Raw genomic sequence first — 21,400 nt, forward strand, 5'->3', positions numbered from 1 at the left:
AGGTTTTCATTCGCATTTGATTTCATACATATTCACGTGTTAGTATTTCATATAAATCGGTTCTGTACATATTTCTTTGAATGATGATCTCACTTAGTCTAGGTTAGATATCGTTTAGTTTAGTTTATTTTCTTTTGAATGAAAAATATATATAATAAAAAAAAGGGGCTCTTTTTTATTTTTTAATAGATTTTTACTTTAGACTTAGTTTTAATTCGATCTTTATATAATTTTAGATTAGGCTCCAGTTTTGTTTCATTTTAAAATTTAAAATCCTAAAAAAGGGTTCCGGATTTTAATTCTATAGTTTAAGTTTTATTTTTATTAATAAAAAAAAAATTCATAAAGTTTTCGTTAGGTTTTAGTTACACTTTTATTTTTTTTATTTTAGATTTAGATTTCAGTTTAGTTTTATTTTTATTTTTTTTAATTTGAAATCTTTATAAAAATATCAAAATCAATTTTTGTTTTAAATTAGGTTTTATTTCATTTTAAATTTAATTTTTTTTCAAAAAATATGAAAGGCATAAAAAGTTTTCTTTTTTAGGGTTAGAATTTGGATTTTAGATTTAGTTAGTTGTTTGACTCATAAAAAATATTTTGGAAATTTTTTGCCAATTTCAGTCTTGGGTCAGGAATTTTTAGGTTTCATCTTATATGCTGAGGCTAAAAATTTGACGTGGGAATTAGTGTTTAATATGATTCAATGTTCTGCATGAATGTGATCGCTGGTTACATTTTATGTGATTGTTCAAAGCACTTTATCTTTTGAAATTTCAGTTGCTGGAGTATCATTTAAGCATTCTCTCGCATTTGATAAAAATTAATTTTTGTTTGAGTTATTTGATGATAAATGATTGCTCTACATGGTTTATATTTCTGCAGCATCTGATAATTAATCGTTTAAACATTAAATCCACAAGGCACTAGTCTATTAATTCAATAAAATCTATTTAGTGTTGGTTTCCTTTCGTGACTCCCAAACCAACTGATTCACAGTTGGTCATCCATTTTCCTATAGGGTCTACCCCCCTTAGCCGCGGGAGACAGGCTTAAATGGAGAGATCGGGGATCAGGGTGACAACTCCTGGTCTGAGCATTGTCGTGACAATCTGTGCGACAACAGGAGTTTTATTATTAAGTGCGAGTTGGGGAGGTAACATGGTGGAATACCTCATATCACATTTGACTTGTGGCCCTGATCTCCAAATCTCGTGGAAGCCATGCTATGATTTATTCACTCTTTTTTAATTTCTTTGCCCTTCATATGATCAAGATATGATATCATGGTTCATCTTGTTATGTTGAGAATGATAATGCTCAGGTTCAGCTTCACACATAGTATGCATGAATACTCTCAATAGTACTACACTGTTATTTGTTCACAAGTGCACTGTCTTAAATAGTAAATTTCACCAAAATTCACACATTAGCCTAATTTGCTTGTTTTTCCATTTGGTTTATCAATGCATGTAGGTAGTCTTAGATAGCTTAACATTCATTTCGATTGCACCTGTGGCAAGCTTACAACCTGCTGAAGTTTGTTCTCATCATGGGAATATGTCCTAATGCTTTTCTCTAAAAATGTATTTCCATTCCCTTGAAGTTGCATCTTGTGCTGCAGACTATGTTTATCTTCCTTTTAACATTTCACTGTTTCAGCTATAGAATATATCATTCTTGATCATCTCCTTCCGTTTAACATTTCACTGTTTCAGTCTATAGAATATATCATTTGTGATCCTCTCCAGTCATTTCTCGTGAGGATCATCTTCTGTATGCTCTTTATTTTCCTATGAACATTTTTTTTTCTATAATATCTTTTTATATTAACTCTGTATAGGAAAAAAACCCATTTATTATTCTGACACTGAATGACTGACTATAACCAGGAGAATTATACATTTTGTAGTATACTCACTTGCATGGTGATATTAAAATTCGAATCTACTTTAGATTTCTAACTTAAGGCTAGTGGAACTGTGGTTTTCAGGTTTGTAGAGAGGAACAGAAGGGATGTAGAAGAGAAATCTGAACAGCTAAGGGCTATCTCAAACTTGGCAGCAATTTTTGCTGGATTTGCAATTGTTACATTGACTCAATTTAATGTCCAGGAGAAAAATTCACTGGTTCGTATAATATATTCTCCAGGTATTTTCAACAATAGATGGTTTCTCATTCGTCAAAGAAAATGTGCATGCACGCATATACATACATGCATATATCAAGTGAATAAACTAGAACATAATTTTGTTAAAATATCCATGAGTTCAACTGGCTTATGGGATGGAACAAAGTACATCTCAGTGGAGAGAGAGAGAGAGAGAGAGAGAGATGCTGGTGGATGAAAAAGCTGTCATTTGGACCGGTGTGTAGGGGAATGTTTAGAATAATCATAATGTAAGAGGCATGCATGGGACATATCCAATCTTATCGATTATGCAAGTTACCAAAATACAAAATCATAGTAAGTACATAAAGATGAGTATAGTTGTACCAAACAAGTAGAATTGGGTGTTTGGTCCCTTTTCAAATGTATAAGATGAGCCAATGTTCATTTTAAAGAATCAGGTACCGAGAAATCTCTCAGAATTTGGCTTCTCTAGGATTTTTTCTAGTTCATCCTAAATTGTCTACCAATTCATTTGTCTGAAATAAAATAGCCTGCAACATGTGTTGAAAATCTAACTACTGCTGGTCTTCATAATGTAATACAAATGTATCATTGATGTACTTATTATATTCATTTATTACATTCATTATTATTATTTTATTTCCAGTCAAAGCATGTTCTTCATGCTTGTAGGGTCAATTGAGTCCAAAGAGAATTTTTTATGAGTCAAAGAAATATAATTGAGTCAAATTCCCATTTGGACTTCTTGTAAGAAAAAGAAAAAAATATTTTATTTGAGTCAAAAAGTCAAATTGTCATCCACATGACCAATTTGACCCTCCGTGGACAAGTCGGCCTAAAGAGGTAGATATTCGACCTTCTAGACAACTATAAATACAAGGCAGTTCGACCTCTTTCACTCATTCAGCTTGTCGATTTCTGCACAAAAGAAAGAAGAAAATCAGTGAAAGTCAAAGGAGAGAGATCGAACATTTTTGCCCTAATTCTGCTCACACGTGTGAAGGTTCTGTGATTTTTGGAGGTGCTACAGGGCTGAAATTCGACCATCTATTGCAGGTCCGAAAATTTTGTGGTTTTACTGAAAATTTCAGAGATTTGACCAGTGTTGACTTTGACATTGTTGGAGGTGACTTGGAGGGATGACTTGGGGTCTTTGTGGCAGTCTTGGTCATGGTCTTGGGTCTTGGATGTCTCACTTTGATATTATTCTATAAGAAGATTTTTTTGGGTTTTTCCTCTTGTGGGGTTTTGCCCTGGCTTGGAGCCTAATTTCTGGTGTTCTTTGTCTTTGTGATCTTTATGTTTTTGGTAATTGCTTGATGAAGAGAACATAATATTTATAAGAAGGCAACAAACATTCACAAGTAATTACCAAGTTAAGAGAAATCATCATTGTCTATAAGAATCTTGGTTTCTCAACATTGATATGATGTCATGATTCATCTATAAGAGGATGTTATGAACATAAATATAAAATGATATAAATAATAACAACTCATAATTAAATAATAATTTATAATTAATGAAGGGACATGCTCCAACTAAAAATACATCACTATTAATGAAAGGGCACTCTCTCCTATCTATATATACTAGGCCCTTATTTGTGATATCATAACATTTTTTCTTTTTAAATGAAACGGGTTGAGATTTATATTATTAGAAAGTTTTGGATTACAATGCCAAAACTGTTACATATTCCAATCTTTCTTGCAGGTTTGAAATTGAGCATGGAGGCTGAATCCAAACTCTCAAGTGAGTTCCCCATGACACAATTCCCTTTCTAACTAAATTTTTTCCAAAATAACCCCCAATATCCAAACACATTTACATTCCATTATTCACTATTTTTGTTTTGATTTAGTTTGAATTCTTGTTTTTCTTAGAGAAATACATTTTCCTTTCTTCCCAACTTGAGCCCAACCTGTGTTTTTTGTAGCTTTCGATAAGGAATTTTCGGCAAGTGCACGTTTTTGTTCTTGAAGTCTTCCTCATCTGCCCGATCTGCCAAGAAGTTTCCTTTCCAACATTATTCCTTGTGGTTTTTGGAGGGGATTCGTTTTCCACAAGGGTTTGCTGCGTTTCCAGTTTCGCTTGTTGGAAATTGTAACTAGGTTCAGTCTTCATTATGACCTATTTGTAATCATGACATTGTATACTTTGTATAAAGAAAGAAAAAGAAAGAAAATAAAATTTTATTTTATGTAAAGCATGGGTTTCATGCTCAATTCTAGGTCAAAAGCATGTTCTTCGTGCTTCTAGGTCTTACTAGATCATTCTTGGTCAAAGAAGAAATTATGTCATGTATTATAGTCCCATTTGGACCTCATTGTAACAAAGGAAAATATTCATTTTGTCAAGAAAAAATCACGTATTCCTCCAAGACCAAGTCAACCTAAGGTTGGGCTATTCGACCCCTCAAGAAGGCTATAAATACAAGGAGCTTGACCTCATTTGGGACACACACATCCAACACAAGTTTGATCTGCAATAGCGAAGGAGAAAAAGAGTTGGAAAGGATAAAGAAAAGAAGTTGAAGTGTCTTGGGATCATCTCTCTCTCTCCACACGTGCAAAGTTAGGGTTTTGTTGTTGCCAGTTGTAGAAGGCCGAAATTGCAAGGTTGAAATTCTAAGGTGCAGTTGCAGGGCCGAAAATATGGGACGAAGTTGCAGTAGGTCGAAGTTTGGAAGCTGCCTTGAAGAAGACCTTGCTGGGGGGATGACTTGGTGCTTGGGAGGATCTTGGGCTTTGGTCTTTGGGTCTTGGAAGTTTCATTGTAAGAAGATTCTATAAGAAGAGAAGCATTCTTTTTGGGTTTTCCCCTTGGAGGGGTTTTTCCTTGGCTTGAAGCCTATATTTTGTGTACTTTGTTTTGTTGTGGTCTTGAACAAGAACTAAAAAAGTAATAAAAGACCAACATATATCACAAGTAATTATCAAGTTAAGAAAAGTCATCTATATTACATAAGTCTCCTGATTTTCTAACATCGCTGAGTCAAGAGAATCTTCACTGGCATGTGATTTTTCCTAATTGACTTTTGTCTCCTTTGATGAATTTTCTTTGGCAGTATCAGTTTTCGGTTTATCTTCTGGATATTTCTTCCTGAGACTCTTCTTTCTTGTATACCATATAATGATCACCCTAAGCTGCTTCCCACTGTTGGAAAATGTAACTAGTTTCGGTCTTCATATTTGTCATTGTACTCATGTCGTTATGTATATTTTATGTAACCAGTAAAAGAAAGAAAAATATTATTTTCAAGCATGAGTTTCATGCTTCTTTTGATTGGTCATCTAGGTTGAGCATGTTCTTCATGTTTCTAGGGTTTGTCATAAGAATTTTGTCATGAGTCAAGAGAGTCTATATCATTTGTATAAGACCCTATTAGGCAAGTTATAACATGAAAAGTAATTTATTTTTGTGTCTAGAAAGTCAAAAATACCTCCAAGTGTAAGTTGGCCCTACCTATGCCTCATAACCAATCTCCTTGACTAGACTCTATGGTCTTTCGGTCCACATCCTAAGGGAGTGAAAATCTTCCCGACCAATCCACTGGTTTCACAATCAGAACCTAAGGAAGATTCATGATGCTATATAATCAATGCTACCTCTCCAAGAGGAGTTCTTGGCCGTTCAAAAACATCAACAATCTGCTCAACATCATAAGAGTAGCCATGGTGGATTTCAGTTCTCGATTGATCATTCCAGTAGACAACAACATCCAGCTTTAGCCATAGCTTCTCATAGAAGAAAATATCAACAACCATAGTCAAATCCAACAGACACCAAGTGGCTTCTCACAAAAGAAAACCTCAAAAACCATAGTCGAATCCATAGATAATAAGTGGCTTCTCATAGAATCAAACATCGAAAACCATAATGTTGATTTAGTGTACATAAACTAGAAACATTTTCTTCAATAGATAACTACTTTATATGATTAGTTACCGTTTACTACATACACATTATCCAAAATCATTAAGCAGTTATACAAAAGAAAATTCAACCATAATAACATAAAAAAGGGAGTAGTAAAGATAATAGTGCAACAATGAGACAAGAGACATAGAAATTAGGCTTGAGGCTAGGGCAAAACCCCACAAGGGGGAAAACCTAGAAATCTTTTCTTATGAGAGAATATTCCGTTTGTTAGTTTTTGGTAGCATCGAAAGTGCTCTAGCCTTGAAAATTGGTGGAGAGGCTAAGGCACACGAGTTCTAAAGAACCCAGAAACCGTTTGGTGAAATTCCACCCGAATTGTATTTTATTAAAATATTTAATATTTTTAATGGAGTTCCTAAGTCTAAACTTAGGGAAATTAAAATATTAATGGGTATTAATCAAAATATGGGTGAGAACGATCTAGAAGGCGGATCAAGTGATGTTTTAATCTAGCCGTTGATTAGAGACTTAATCTTGGCTGTTGAAGACTCAACAAGAAAGTATTAAATGGACGCTGGGGTCCATTTGAAAAGACACGGAGAAATTGAAGAAATTGATTTTTTGAGGTGAGAAGTTCTCAGGAGGAAAATCGATTGGGGAGATATTGTAGTTGAGGGGCAGAGCAAATCCAGGAGGACATTTCGGAAAATACAGAACAAAGAGGCAGAGAGAGCTTGCAGAGAGGTAGCGCAGTAGCCAGGAGAGCTGACGCAGAAAAACTGCCTATCATGCAGAATCCAGAATTGCTGGAATAGCCGAAACTACCGGGAACTGCTGGAACTGCTAGGAAGTGTAGGAATTTTCACACAGTTCATCATGTACATCACTCAAAATAGAGTATCATGAAAGATTTGACCAGTAAAGTGTCGTCCCACAAGTGCCAAGTGTTCCTCAGAGATTTGGCCTCCAAACCCTCTTCTTCCTTTGCTAGAACAAAGATCTATTGAGAAAAAATGAGTGCCCAAAAGACGAGAAAGTGTCTCCTATATATAGTCGTCAAGTGGGGGTTGAATGGGTGCTTCCAAGGGGCCTAGTTGACTTGATCAAAGGGGGGAGCTGACTTGACACTTGTGGGTGCAATAAGCAAACATCGACAACTAGAGTCGAATCCAATAGACAATAAGTGACTTCTCACAGAGGCAAACATCATCAACCTTGGTTGAATCTAGCGGAAGCTCAAACAGATCAACAAACAATCTTCGAAGCCAACATGCTTCATAAATCAACTACATTTCCATATTCAATTGTGCTTAATGTAACATAAACGTTTGTGTCATTCAGACCAACACAACCCCAAAAGTGCTTTGTCTTTGTTTTAATACATCTAGTGACCAGTCCAAATAGAGTCAGTGATTTCATGCATCAGGGGGTTCAACGAGCCAATCAAAGAATCAAACAAGTTGGCAACAAAGTCTCGTAGCTTCTTCAAATTTTTCATCATGTAGAGATGTCCATGGATTCACAGTCCATTATGCCACTGTTAGGGTCCAACCCTAACCCCTTTATTTATGTAATACACCCAATTGGGTCGAGTCATAGTCATAGTTAGTTAAAGAGTCAATAAAGCCCGTATTAATAATTGTAAGTGGTTGACCCACATTTAAGAAAGGGACCACACTTAGTTGCAAACAGGCCATAATCAATAAATAAAGTGGTTAACCGATGTTATGCAAAGGACCACTAGTCGTTAGGTTATTGAGGGTCATTTAGCTATAAATATTCGTAGTTAGAAGGGAAATATCATTGAGTCTTATTTTGTAATTGAGCTCTGCTCTTCTGGAGGTTGCCCCCTCGAAGAGGCAAGTGAACATTGCATTTATCTCTGAATAATAAAATACTTGCTTTTTTCGTCATTTCATTATGTGTTCTGGGTTGTATTCTTCGCATATTTGGTATTCTGGAATTTCTCATAGGTCAAGAGCATAACAAGTGATATCAGAGCACTTTCTAGGGCCGGTTGTACCTCCATTTTTTGCAGATTTTTTTTTTTGGGCTACAGACATGTTTCGATGTCTTTAAACCACAGGATTTGTCATTGAGCGCATAAACCTACGGATTTGGGGAGGCATGCATGCAAGAAATACAAAAGGTGGTCACGCTTGTTGGACTCCCTTGTAACCCCTGTGGGTACCCCTTTGAGTAGTAGCGCATTAGACAGAACCATTCATGGACTGCACTTCCACATACCCTTTGGGTATACGGAAGCCCCCTAGGATCACCTGAAACCTTGCCTTAGAAAAGTCGTCGACCATCGTGCTGCTACAGTACACTGAGAACAACACTTGGGGAGATTACTCGCATGTACGATAGGGTAGTCGGGTAGTACGACTAAGGGTACAGTTGATCCTCCTTAGTGCCCTGAAAGATTGGGCTGAGTGCTATTGTTGGAACCTTATGTATATTGCAATCTGTAGCACTTGACACTCCTTTGTGACCACAGTTCCCTCGGCTCTCTGAAGATCACCCATTATCTTATCTGCTAGATCAGATCCACCAGTTGGGGTTCTACTGCCGCAGTACAATTCAGATCTATCAATTGCGGTTCTGTCACAACTGAACCAATCAGATCCACCAGTTGGGGTTCTATCGCTGTAGTACAACTCACATTCAACAGTTGGGGTTTTGCAGGTAGATCTGACTCTGTGCAGTGAGGCTTGTTGCTGCTATAGTCGGGGCCCGATTTTTGTAGGACATTGGCCAGGATCAAGTTTTCTTGAATTTGGCCACTGCAGTATTGATCTGCAGTGGCCAAATTCCAGAAAACTCACAAGAGACTTAGCCCATAAGATTCAGGATGACGAGCTGATCGTAGTGGTACCATTCACTGGTTAGCCTCATTTTTCGGGTGGTCCCAATTTTTTTCGGAGTGACTTCAAGTGACCGAGATCTGTGTATGGTAGAAACCAGAGCTCAAGTCATGGCCAATGAGAAGATCGAGCGCCTTGAAACAAGGTTGGATTTGTTCAAGGAACAACTAGACAACATTTCAAAATCGCTTGAACAATTCAACAAGAGCATGACGGGGTATCATCAAGAGGCACATAGTATTGATGAACACCTCGAAGGAGAATCTAGCCATCATATTCACTTCCATGGAAATCACCAACATTCCCACCCTTGGCCACCCAAGCTGGACATGTATAAATTTGATGGCTCTAATCCGACAGTATGGGTAGCACAAATGGAACAATATTTCATTCTGAATGATATCCGCGATGATCAAACTAAACTACATGTGGGAGCCCTTTACTTGGACCAAGAGAGATGGAAATGGTGGCAGTGGCATGTGAAATGTTATCCCAGGAACATAACTTGGCACGTGTTCTCAAAAGCCCTTTGTGACCGCTTTGACAGAGAATCTAATTTTTTGGGCCGTCTTACTAAGCTTCGACAGACAGGCACAGTAAAAGACTACATTGCAGCCTTTGAGACATTGGCCATCCGAACAGAAGGTCTAGGAGATGAATTCTACTTGGAGTGTTTCATCAGTGGTCTCAAAGAAGCCACCCAAGCACATGTTCGGATGCACCACCCACCTACATGGATAGACGCTTGCACAAAGGCTGTCGAAGTGGAACTTGCTTTAGCTGCCCAGGCTACTCGTCCAAATTTCGTAGCTAGAGGGCGTCCCACCTAGGCTCAGGGTCCTACCCAAACACTTAAGGTTCAAAAGGTGTCTCCAGCAAAAAAGGCTGAAAGAAGAAAACAAGGATTGTGCTACTACCGTGATGACAAATACTCCCCGGGGCATAATTGCAAGGAACCAAAATTCTTTCAAATCGATGTTACTGATCACAACTCATTTGAGGAAGCCCCACCCCTTGGGGGGCTAGAGGACGAAGTTGAGGAAACCCAACAGGACAATGATCTCACAGCTACGCCAGATGAACCAGTTATCTCGCTACATGCTTTGGCGGGCATTTCTGTGCCCCAAACTCTCAAAATCAGAGGCTTTCTTAAACATCGCCCTATAGTAGTATTGATTGATAGTGGCAACACTCATAACTTTATCCATAAGTGAGTCGCCAAAGCTGTTCATTGTTTTGTAAGGGCAGTCTCTAATTTCCAGGTCCTTATTGCTGATGGGGGGACAATGAAATGTGAAGGCCGCTGCGAAAATATTAAATTTCATATGGGAGACTACCACCTAAAGATTGACATGTTTGCGATTAACATGGGTGCTTGTGACATTGTCTTGGGTGCTGAATGGCTTCGCACACTAGGGCCAATCACAATGGATTTCCAGGAGTTATATATGAGCTTTAAGCAGAATGACCACATTCATACACTCCGTGGACTCCAGGCAGGTGCTCCTTCTATCATCAGCTCACATTGAATGGAAAAGTTGCTGAAAATGGGCCATCATGGAGTCATCGCCCAGTTTAATGCCATCCAAGCCATAGATTCCACTACTCTTCATATTCATCCTAAGATGCAATAGGTATTTTACAAACCTAAAGAGCTTCCACCCTCTAGAGGGGAACATGATCATAGCATCCCTTTGGTCCTAGGGGCCCAACCGCCTAATGTGCGCCCATATCGATATCCTTTCACCCAAAAGAATGAAATTGAAAAAATCATCAAGGAACTCCTTGAAGCAGGTGTTATTCGTCCTAGCATCAGTCCTTATTCATCACCAGTGGTCATGGTGCTAAAGAAAGATGGGGAATGGCGCATGTGTCTGGACTTTCGGGCCCTCAACAAGCTCACTGTCAAAGACAAATTCCCTATTCCGGTTGTTGATGATCTGCTTGATGAACTACATGGTGCTCAATTCTTTACCAAGCTAGATCTTCGCTTTGGCTATCACCAAATATGCATGAAAGAAGTAGACATTCCCAAGACTGCTTTCTGAACTCATGAAGGCCATTATGAATTCTTGGTCATGCCATTTGGTCTTTGTAATGCTCCATCTACTTTTCAAAGCCTCATGAATCACCTGCTGAAACCATATCTCTGAAAATTTGTCCTCGTTTTCTTTGATGACATTCTCATCTATAGCCTAACCTGGGAAAAACATCTTCATCATGTAGACCTGATCTTGCAACTGCTTCGGAATCACAAATTATTTGTCAAATTGTCCAAGTGCTCTTTTGGCATGGAAGAAGTCGAGTATTTGGGACACATTGTGGGTCGTGAAGGTGTGAGGGTTGATCCCAAAAATATATAGGCAATGCAAGATTGGCTCCAACCAAAAACCTTGAAGAGTTTGAGGGGATTCTTGGGTCTCACTGGCAACTCTTGCAAATTTGTCCGCAATTATGGTCGCATTGCTAGACCCCTCATTAACCTTCTCAAAAAAAATTCATTCCTCTGGATTGATGTGGCACAATAGGCGTTTGTGGCTCTCAAACAAGCCATGTGTTCCACTCCAGTATTGGCACTACCCAAATTCATCAAATCTTTTGTGATTGAATGTGATGCTTCATGTACTGGTATTGGTGATGTCTTAATGCAGGAAGGTCGACCGTTGGCTTTCCCCAGCCAACAACTAAGTGGGAAACATCTGGGACAATCTGCCTATGAGAAAGAGATGATGGCCATCTTACATGCAGTAGATACATGGCGACCATACTTATTGGGGCAACATTTCCAAATCCGCACAGACCATCAAAGCCTCAAATATTTTTTGGAGCAACGTCTATCCTCACCACAACAAAATAAATGGTTGGCCAAAATGTTGGGATGTGATTATGAGATAATTTACAAGAAAAGGCATGACAATGTAGTAGCGAATGCTTTATTACGGCAATTTGAGGATGAAAGCACCCTGCTATCAATCTCTCTTCCCATACCAGATTGGATTGAAGAAGCCCGCAAGGAATGGTTTTCACACCCCTCTCTCTCCCAACTTATTAATAACTTGAGAGCAGATCCTAATTCCTCAGTCAGCTACTCTTGGAAGGATGAGATTCTTCGCTACAAGGATCGAGTAGTTATATCGCCGACATCCACCCTCAAAACTCGCATTTTGGCAGAGTTGCACTCATCTCCCACTGCAGGGCATGTAGGCTTTCAAAAGACTTATGCTTGCACTCGTCGTTCTTTCTTTTGGATGGGCATGAAAAATGACATTCTTACTTTTGTAGCTGAATGTGATGTGTGTCAACGCCACAAAGGAGAAACAATCAAGTTACTAGGAACCTTACAACCATTGCCAATCCCTGCCTCCGTCTGGACAAATGTTTCTATGGATTTCATTACTGGTCTCCCAAAGTCGGGCAACAAATCCGTCATCATGGTGGTTGTGGACAAACTCTCTAAATATGCTCATTTTTGTGCTCTACCCCACCCATTTACCCCCAGTTTGGTGGCTCAAGCTTTCATGGACTAGATCTTCAAACTGCATGGCATGCCAACTTCCATTGTGTCTGATCGTGACCCGACTTTCACCATCAAATTTTGGAAACTTTTCGAGCTACAAGGCACCCAACTCCAACAAAGTACTGCCTATCATCCCCAAAATGATGGTCAAACTGAAGCAGTCAACAAATGTTTGGAGACATACCTACGATGCTTCACTTCAGAAAAGCAACATCAATGGGTACAATGGCTACCTTTAGCTGAATGGTGGTATAATACTAATTATCATGAAGCCACCAAGATGACTCCATATGAAGCAGTGTATGGCCGACTCCCACCTTTACTTATTTCTTATATCCCTGGATGCTCTAAGGTGCAAGCAGTTGATCAACTCCTACAGAACCGTGTCGCCATGCTAGCTCGTCTCAAAGATAATCTCCATCAAGCTTAGAATCAAATGAAGCAATTGGCAGACCAGCATCATTCAGAGCACACATTTCAAGAAGGGGATCAGTTATTCCTGCGGCTGCAACCATATAAGCAAACATCGCTCAAAGAAAAGGGTTGCTAGAAATTAGCTCCAAAATTCTACGGACTTTATCAAATACTTCAACGCATTGGAGCAGTAGCCTACAAGCTGGCCTTGCCACCAACTTCAAAAATCCATCGAGTCTTCCATGTATCATGCCTCAAGAAAGTGGCAGTGAACAATTGCAGAATTCAAACCAGTCTACCCGAATTGGATGAGGAAGGTTCACTCTGGCTCCAACCAGAACAAGTCCTCGATACTCGTGAAAGACATTTGCGCGGCCGCACGATCAAGGAAGTCCTCGTCAAGTGGAAAGACACCTCTCCAAAAGATGCGACTTGGGAACCAACCACTATTATTCAGCAGTTTCTGCAGCTTCAACCTTGAGGACAAGGCTGCTTTTGATGGGGGAGGGCATGTTAGGGTCCAACCCTAACCCCTTTATTTATGTAATAAACCCAATAGGGTCGAGTCATAGTCATAGTTAGTTAAAGAGTCAATAAAGCCTATATTAATAATTGTAAGTGGTTGACCTGCATTTAAGAAAGGGACCACAGTTAGTTGCAAACGGGCCATAATTAATAAATAAAGTGGTTAACCCATGTTATGCAAAGGACCACTAGTCGTTAGGTTGTTGAAGGTCATTTAGCTATAAATATTCGTAGTTAGAAGGGAAAGATCATCAAGTCTTATTTTGTAATCAAGCTTTGCTCTGCTAGAGGTTGCCCCCTCTACATAATAAAATATTTGTTGTTTTTCTCATTTTATTCTATGTCCTGGGTTGTATTCTTCGCATATTTGGTATTCTGGAATTTCTCGCAGGTCAAGAGCATAACACCCACAACTTCATCGAAGACTTCACCAAGCTTGTGCCACGCTTTCAATCTTACAAATATTCAATTAGCTCCCTCTTGCACTGAAGAGGTCCTCAACCCTTGTCAGAAACACAACAAAAAAGTTATAGGCTCATCTTCAGCAGATTTAGATCAACATCACTCTAATCATCTTCATATTGGAAGTCATAGTTGACTTCTTTTCATCTTTGATCAAAACATGCTTCAATTAGGTTGATCTTGTCTGATCCCTCTAAGGATAGAGTTCATCCAATCACAAGTCTTGTCACATTGTTCTTCCATCCATTTTCAATGATTGCCACACCTTGTTAGTCTTCATTACGTTCCTACAATCCTCACTAGGAGGCCATGGAAGAACAAATACAACCAAACTAGGTATACAAAGACAAGAGAATTATAATGAAACAAAAATAGAAAGAATCAAGAAAATACTTATCTCTAGAGAGTGTGTCAACACCTTCTTGATCTGAACTTTCTTAGATCCAGTCAACCTCGACCACATCATCAAGGAGTTAACCTTGTTCTCATCATCAAGGAGTTGACCTTGTCCACATCATCATCAAGGAGTCCAAATCATCATTAAATAGTCCACATCATCAAGGAGTCCATATCATCAACAAGAAGTCTACATCATCAAGGAGTCCATATCATTAGTAATGATTTAAAAATAAAGAAATACAAGATAGTTATCTTTTGAGAGCATGTCATCTCCCTCTAAATCTTTAGCCTTCATGCATCCAACTTGCAAATCAACTTCATCATCAAGATATTAAATCTTCTAGAAACTAGGGTTTCTTCTTTTAAATAGAAGTGATCAATCCATAGGCCCAATGGATTTCTTCTCCAACCCTTTTTATCTAGATAGGGTTAACAATTGTTTGGCTAGGGTTTTGATTCCAAACCCTAATGATCTTTCAAGTTTAGAATAAGGTTTACAAACCCTAACACTTATCTTCATCATTCATCCTAAAATTCATTTTCAACTTCATCATTTCCAACATTGGCAATCCTAGGGTCTCACAAACCCTAGAGCTTTCTTCATCAAACCCTTACCAGAGTTTTGCAAACCCAAAACACTTCAAGGGTCTGGTCAGACATTCAGACTTTCAAACCCTGATTTCTTTACATCATCAATCGAACAATGTTCATCCTTGATCTCTAAGAAACCTTTTATTCTTAGTAGTAGTATTTTTCTTCTTTGTAGTACAATAGGCTTTATTAATTTGGTCTTTGTATTTTTGGAGGGAAAAAATCAAAATTCAAAATACTGACCATGGCTACCATATTTTCAACAACAATGACTACACCCATACCCAATTTGGGCCTATAAGCTAGATGTTATGGCTATATACAATTGTTTCTTTTTAAAATTGGCAACTAGGGCCAAACTCCATGTGTGTCATCTTATTTATGACACTTGATATTTTTCTTGGACTCCTCTCATCGAGAGGTGTAGGATTGATCTAAAGATCATTCGATTCTCATAAGTATTGATGGAGATATGAATTTATTTGTGTTATTGGACAAATCGTCAAGGTCGGCTAGCAACCAAATAAGCCCCATGTATGCTCAACGTTTTAGTATAAAAGGAGGTGACTTGAGAGTCATTTCCACACACTTCACTCTTGATTTCTCTCCACTTGTTCTGGGTTTTAGTGGCAAGAGAAATCTAGAGAGGAAGCCCTAAACGCAGGAGGAAAGGAGGCTAATCTAGCTGCCCTAGCCGCAGTCCTAGAGAGAAGATCACTGCTTCTCTACGCTACCCTAATAGGAGATCAAACCACAGTTATGAAAGGGACCTATACGCTGACCTAAAGGAGATGTCCTTACCTTTAACACAGTCATGGAAGGAGTATTAACACAGCTATGGAGGATGCTAAACAAGCTGCCCTAGCCGCAGTCATATGATGCCCCAGCTGTAGGTCCATGACGCCCTAGCCGCAAGCCACTTCAAGTGACCAAATTGATGGATGGAGGGCCAAGTCTAGGGCTGAGAGGGCAGGCTACTAGGTCGAGTAGAGGGAAGCTAAACACTAGAATTTGAGTCACTGTTTGGGCACGTTGAGGAGGCTGAAAGCTACAACAAGCTAGGCCGCAGGCCATAGCAAGTTGTTGGAGTTATTCCATGGCTGCGTTGAGGATAACATGGCATGGGAGGAGCCTCTTCAAGGCTGGCTGCTAGAGGGCTAGTCTTGCTGTGTGTTGGGTGCAGTCACAACAGCAACAATGGGACAACAGCACAATGGGACAACAACAACAATGGGACAACAACATGATGGGATAGCAACAATGATGGGACAACAACAATGTGCACTAACAAACAGGGTTGGAGCAGCATGCCAAAGTGTGAAGACTGTTGATGATAAAGGCTGCCCAGAATACATGGAATAGTATGACAACAATATGGCAAACATGGAATAGCAATGTCACTTACAGTGGGACAACGGTGCTAGTAGTATAATTGCATGGTGCAATGGTGGCACACCGGGACAAAACAACAAGGTGCAGCAAATGCAATCATGGTGGAGCATGGTAGATGGGACAAGGACATGGTGCCTGCATGGGACAACAAGTAATCATGGTGCAACATTATGAGCTGTGACAACATTGTGATAAGGGGCAGCATGATGTGAAATGCTACAACACAATGATGGGCATCATGACAACGTGAAGTGTAGCATGTTGTGATACAATGAGATGCAACATGATGGGCACAGTGAGGCACAAGATGAGGTAGCACTGGTAAGTGCAGCAAGATGATAAGGTACAATAGGATGTTGCGGTACTGGAAGGTGCAACATAAGGTGCAGTAGTATGATGTGTGCAGCATGGTAATGAGGTCCAGCATAGTGATGATGGAGTCACCTTGGAGAATTAGTTGAAGCGACATGTCTTTAACTGAGTTCAACTACCTCATGTATCATCTTCTTAGAGATGATCTATGCTATTATAAGTCAAAGTGTTGACTTTTGTTGTAAATGTACTATCTCTCTCTCTCTCTTTGCTGAACTATTGAAGAACATATAAGAAGAATTGATCAAGGGTTTCCCCACATTGGGGTTTGTCCATGGCTAGCGCCACATCTTGTGTCCTCTTGTCTTGGCTTATCTTCTGCGATTTATGTTTATGTTCTATCTGCAATTTACTTATGCTGATGTGATTGCTAATCTGGAAAAGGTATTGAGCTAACTGTGAAAATTGAAATAAATTGCCCTAAACATAGAACATACCTAAAATTAACATGGTATCAGAGATGAGGTGCAGACAAAGCCCAAGCAAGAGTGAAAGAGCAATCACCGAAGATAGTTGGGAAAGAACAAAAGGCTCAATGGATTCCTCATCCCTCTTCAAATTCACCAAGGGTGAATTTGAAGCAGAGAATATTATCATAATGGCGCAGCGGAAGCTTCTGATGACCTACCTAAAGATAACTTCCATGGGAAGTCTGGATCTAAGGGTGGAAGGAAAGGTAGATTCCTTGTTTGTAATAAGTTCGGCCATTATGCTAAGGAGTGTCTGAATGGTAGGGACACATCACTTGATGATGATAACAATCATTCCAGGGACATCTTCAATGATCATAGGAATGACAGGTAATGCAAGTCATCAAGGAAAGGACCGACTCTTCAAGAAAGCAAGGAACACCAGGTATGAAGAATCAAATGTTATTTCTGATATGATAAAGAAGCGTTATCTTGTATTGGCCCTCTACTTCAGACTCTTTGGGAATCTGGCTTATTGATTGTAGTGCTTCAAGGCACTTCATTGGATAGAAGGGTGCTCTCTCTAATTTGGTAGAGATGGAAACAATCGTGGGATTATACTTGGAGTCGACGCCATCTGTCCTGGAAAGGGTGTAGGGAATGTTACCCCTCAATTGAATGAGGGTAACTCGATTCATTTACGAGAATATATTTATGTACGTGATCGTAAGAAGAACCTGGTGTCCATTTTGACAATGGAAGTCAAAGGTTTCAGGGTGGCATTCATCGATGGAAAGGTACGTGTTTAAAAATGAATTTTTCAAAGATGCTTTTACTTATGGGTTCAGGGTTGGAAATTTGTATCAAGTTGCAGCAAGTCCATTGGGGACCATGTCAGTTGACACACTCATCTATAGGACCGGAGGTCTATTTTATGGGGCCCTACCCGATGTGAGTCAGATCGTGACAAGGATGCCTGAATTCAAAAAGAGCATGAAGGTACATGTCTGAGATGTACTGAAGGAAAATCTTACAAGGGGACCATTCCCCTCATGTAGCAGGTCCACAGGTTTGGAACAACCCGAGGGGTTTGAGATTCATGATTAGGAATCTCATGTATGCAGGTGGAAGAAAGCCCTCTATGGCTTGAAGCAAAACTACCGGGTTTATATGAGAGGATTGATAGCTGTCTGATGAAGCTGAGATTCACTAGGAGTGAAGCCGATCCAAACCATTGCTTGAAGGTTGTGGATGATAGACCTCTCATACCGGCACCTTCTGAGGACGACCTCTTTCTGACAAGTGCAAACCCTCTCATTTGCAAAAGTAAGAGGGAGTTGGATTCCGGATTTGGAATGGTGAACTACAAGCCCATGACTACCTCAATGGAGCTTAACTTTCAGAAGTTATGTGGTAGGGATACCGGACCTGAGTTGGGAAATGCCTCCGAGTTTCATAAACTCATTCTAGCATTGATGTTCTTGGTGAACTCCCGTCTGGATATATGCTTTGCAGTTAGCATTTTGAGCTCATATATGGTTGAGCCTCACTAGATTAGTGCCCAACATCTTCTAAGATATCTTCAGGGCACAATCTCTCATGGATTAAGACACAATGCCGAAAATGTGAAGCTGCATGATTATTCAAATGTTGACTTTGTAGGCAGTGTGAAGGATCACAAGAGCACTTCTGAGTGCTGGTTCTGTTTGGGTTCTTCTTCGATATCTTGGATGAGCAAGAAGCAGAAGACAGTTGCTTTAAGCACCGCTGAGACTGACTACATACCTATGAGTATGATCTCGTGTGAAGCTTCCTAGTTGTGGAAGCTCTTCAATGGCTGTTTGTACACATGATGGATACCACCGTGATATTTTGTGTTAACCAAGGGGGGATTCGATTGTTGAGGAATCCCGTATTCTATGATTGCTCCAACATATAGACATCAGATACTACCTTATCTAGGATATGGTACATCGATGAGCGAGAAGGCTCCATCACATTGAGACTGATGTACAGGTCGCAGACATTCTGTCGAAGCCTCAGGGAAAGGTCAAATTTGTGACTTTCCCGAATGACTTGGAGTTGTTGAGAGACCCTCCTATGAGGGTCCTGCATGATGCATGCATTGAGCTCTGGGAACTTCGGGGGGCTTGGGGTACTTTTTGGAGCAACAAGCGACCATAGGGCGACTCACCCTCCCCTAATGGTGCGCTGTGTACAGGGTGAATGGTTAAGCCTTCCCCTGTGATACCTCATGGCGAATTATGGACAAGATGAGTTGTTCTCCTGTCGAGGCATCCTACCCATGTACTCTGGGACTCATGGAAAGTTCCTCTCATCTGGCCAATGAGTAGGGAAATGGGGTTAGGGACCATAGTAGTACTATCGATGGACGCATTGTTGTATCTACTGTACTGCCTATGCTAGGATGACCTCCATTGATCTGGGATCAGTATGAGTGGTTTGAGACACTCTCTTGTGATATTGATCTAGGATCAATGAAATTGACTTCGGGTCAGTAAGAGTGACATAACTCACTGTCTTTTGGAATTGATCTAGGATCAGTAAGAGTGGTATGACACACTGTCTTCATATGGAACTGACTTGAAGTCAATAGAGAATGGTATGAGACATTCTTGATCAATTCTTCTTCTTCATGGTTCAACAAATTAGAGCAGTGTAGGGAATTGATGGCAGAGATAATATAGTCTGGCAGATGAATCAGCGGATGGAGTTCTCCGTAGTTGAGAGGGAGTGTTAAAATTGGCAACTAGGGCCAAACTCCATGTGGGTTATCTTATTTATGACAGCTGATATTTTTCTTGGACTCCTCTCATCGAGAGGTGTAGGATTGATCTAAAGATCATCCGATTCCGATAAGTATTCATGGAGATATGAATTTATTTGTGTTATTGGACAAATCGTCAAGGTCAGCCAACAACCAAATAACCCCCATGTATGCTCAACGTTTTAGTATAAAAGGAGGTGACTTGAGAGTCATTTCACACACACTTCACTCTTGATTCCTCTCCACTTGTTCTGGGTTTTAGTGGCAAGAGAAATCTAGAGAAGAAGCCCTAAACGTAGGAGGAAAGGAGGTTACCTTAGCCGCAGTCTTGGAGAGAAGATCACTACTTCTCTACGTTGCCCTAATAGGAGATCAAACCAGAGTTATGAAAGGGACCTATACACTGACCTAAAGGAGATGTCCTTACCTTTAACCCAATCATGGAAGGAGTATTAACGCAGCTGTGGAGGACGCTAAACAAGCTGTCCTAGCCGCAGCCTTGAAGCATACCTAGCCGCAGTCGTATGATGCCTTAGCTGCAGGTCCATGATGCCCTAGCCGTAGGCCACTTCAAGTGATCGAATTGATGGATGGAGGGCCAAGTCTAGGGCCGAGAAGCTAGGCTACTAGGCTGAGTAGAGGGAAGCTAAACGGTGGAATTTGAGTGGCTGTTTGGGTATGTTGAGGAGGCTGAAAGCTGCAGCATGCTAGGCCGTAGGCCATAGCAAGCTGTTGGAGTTATTCCATGGCTGTGTTGAGGATAACATGGCATGGGAGGAGCCTCTTCAAGGCTGACCACTAGAGGGATAGTCTTGTTGTGTGTTGGGTGTAGTCACAGCAGCAACAATGGGGCAACAGCACAATGGGACAGCAACAACAATGGGACAACAGCGTGATGGGATAGCAACAATGATGGGACAATAGCAATGTGCACTAACAAACAGGGTTAGAGAATCATGCCAAAGTGTGAAGAATGTTGATGATAAAGGCTGCCCATAATACATGGAATAGTATGACAGTAGTATGGCAAACATGGAATAGCAATGTCACTAACAGTGGGACAACAGTGCTAATAGTATAATGGCATGGTGCAATGATGGCGCAACGGGATAGCAGCAACAAGGGGAAACAAATGCAATCATGGTGGAGCATGGTAGATGGGACATTAAGGACATGGTGCCTGCATGGGACAACAAGCAATCATGGTGCAACAGTATGAGCTGTGACAACATTGTGATAAGGGGTAGCATGATGTGAAATGCTACAATGCAATGATGGGCATCATGACAATGTGAAGTGTAGCATGTTGTGATACAATGAGATGCAACATGGTGGGCACACTGAGGTATAGGGTGAGGCAGCATTGGTAAGTGCAACAAGATGATAAGGTACATCAAGATGTTGCAGTACCAAAAGGTGCAGCATAAGGTGCAGTAGTTGATGTGTGCAACATGGTAATGAGGTCCAACATAGTGATGATGGGTGCAGCACGATGCAGCACAGTGAGGTGCAACACGATGACGAGTTGCAGCACTATGATAGGTGATGGAGTCACCTTGGAGAATCAGTTGACGTAGGATGTCTTCAACTAAGTTCAACTACCTCATGTATCATCTTCTTAGAGATGACCTATGCTATTATAAG

General features: G+C 40.1%; 1 protein-coding gene across 9 annotated transcripts in view; it reads left to right on the top strand.

Moving 5' to 3' along the window:
* LOC149205269 (uncharacterized) overlaps positions 1-21,400 on the top strand; it is a 525,377-nt gene that overhangs the window by 160,089 nt on the left and 343,888 nt on the right. For all 9 annotated transcript variants that reach the window (XR_016251865.1, XM_089393435.1, XM_089393433.1 and 6 more), the window contains one exon: positions 1,994-2,129. Coding sequence is in view for 8 of the 9 variants with exons in the window: in XM_089393435.1 (XP_089249561.1) it covers positions 1,994-2,129 (136 nt within the window). In the remaining variant the exon portion in view is untranslated. The remainder of the gene's footprint in view (positions 1-1,993; positions 2,130-21,400) is intronic.

Source organism: Pinus tabuliformis, chromosome 1_2 (genome assembly GCF_031772625.1).
Source record: "Pinus tabuliformis cultivar Carrire ecotype Pingquan chromosome 1_2, CPIR1, whole genome shotgun sequence".
NCBI lineage: Eukaryota > Viridiplantae > Streptophyta > Pinopsida > Pinales > Pinaceae > Pinus > Pinus tabuliformis.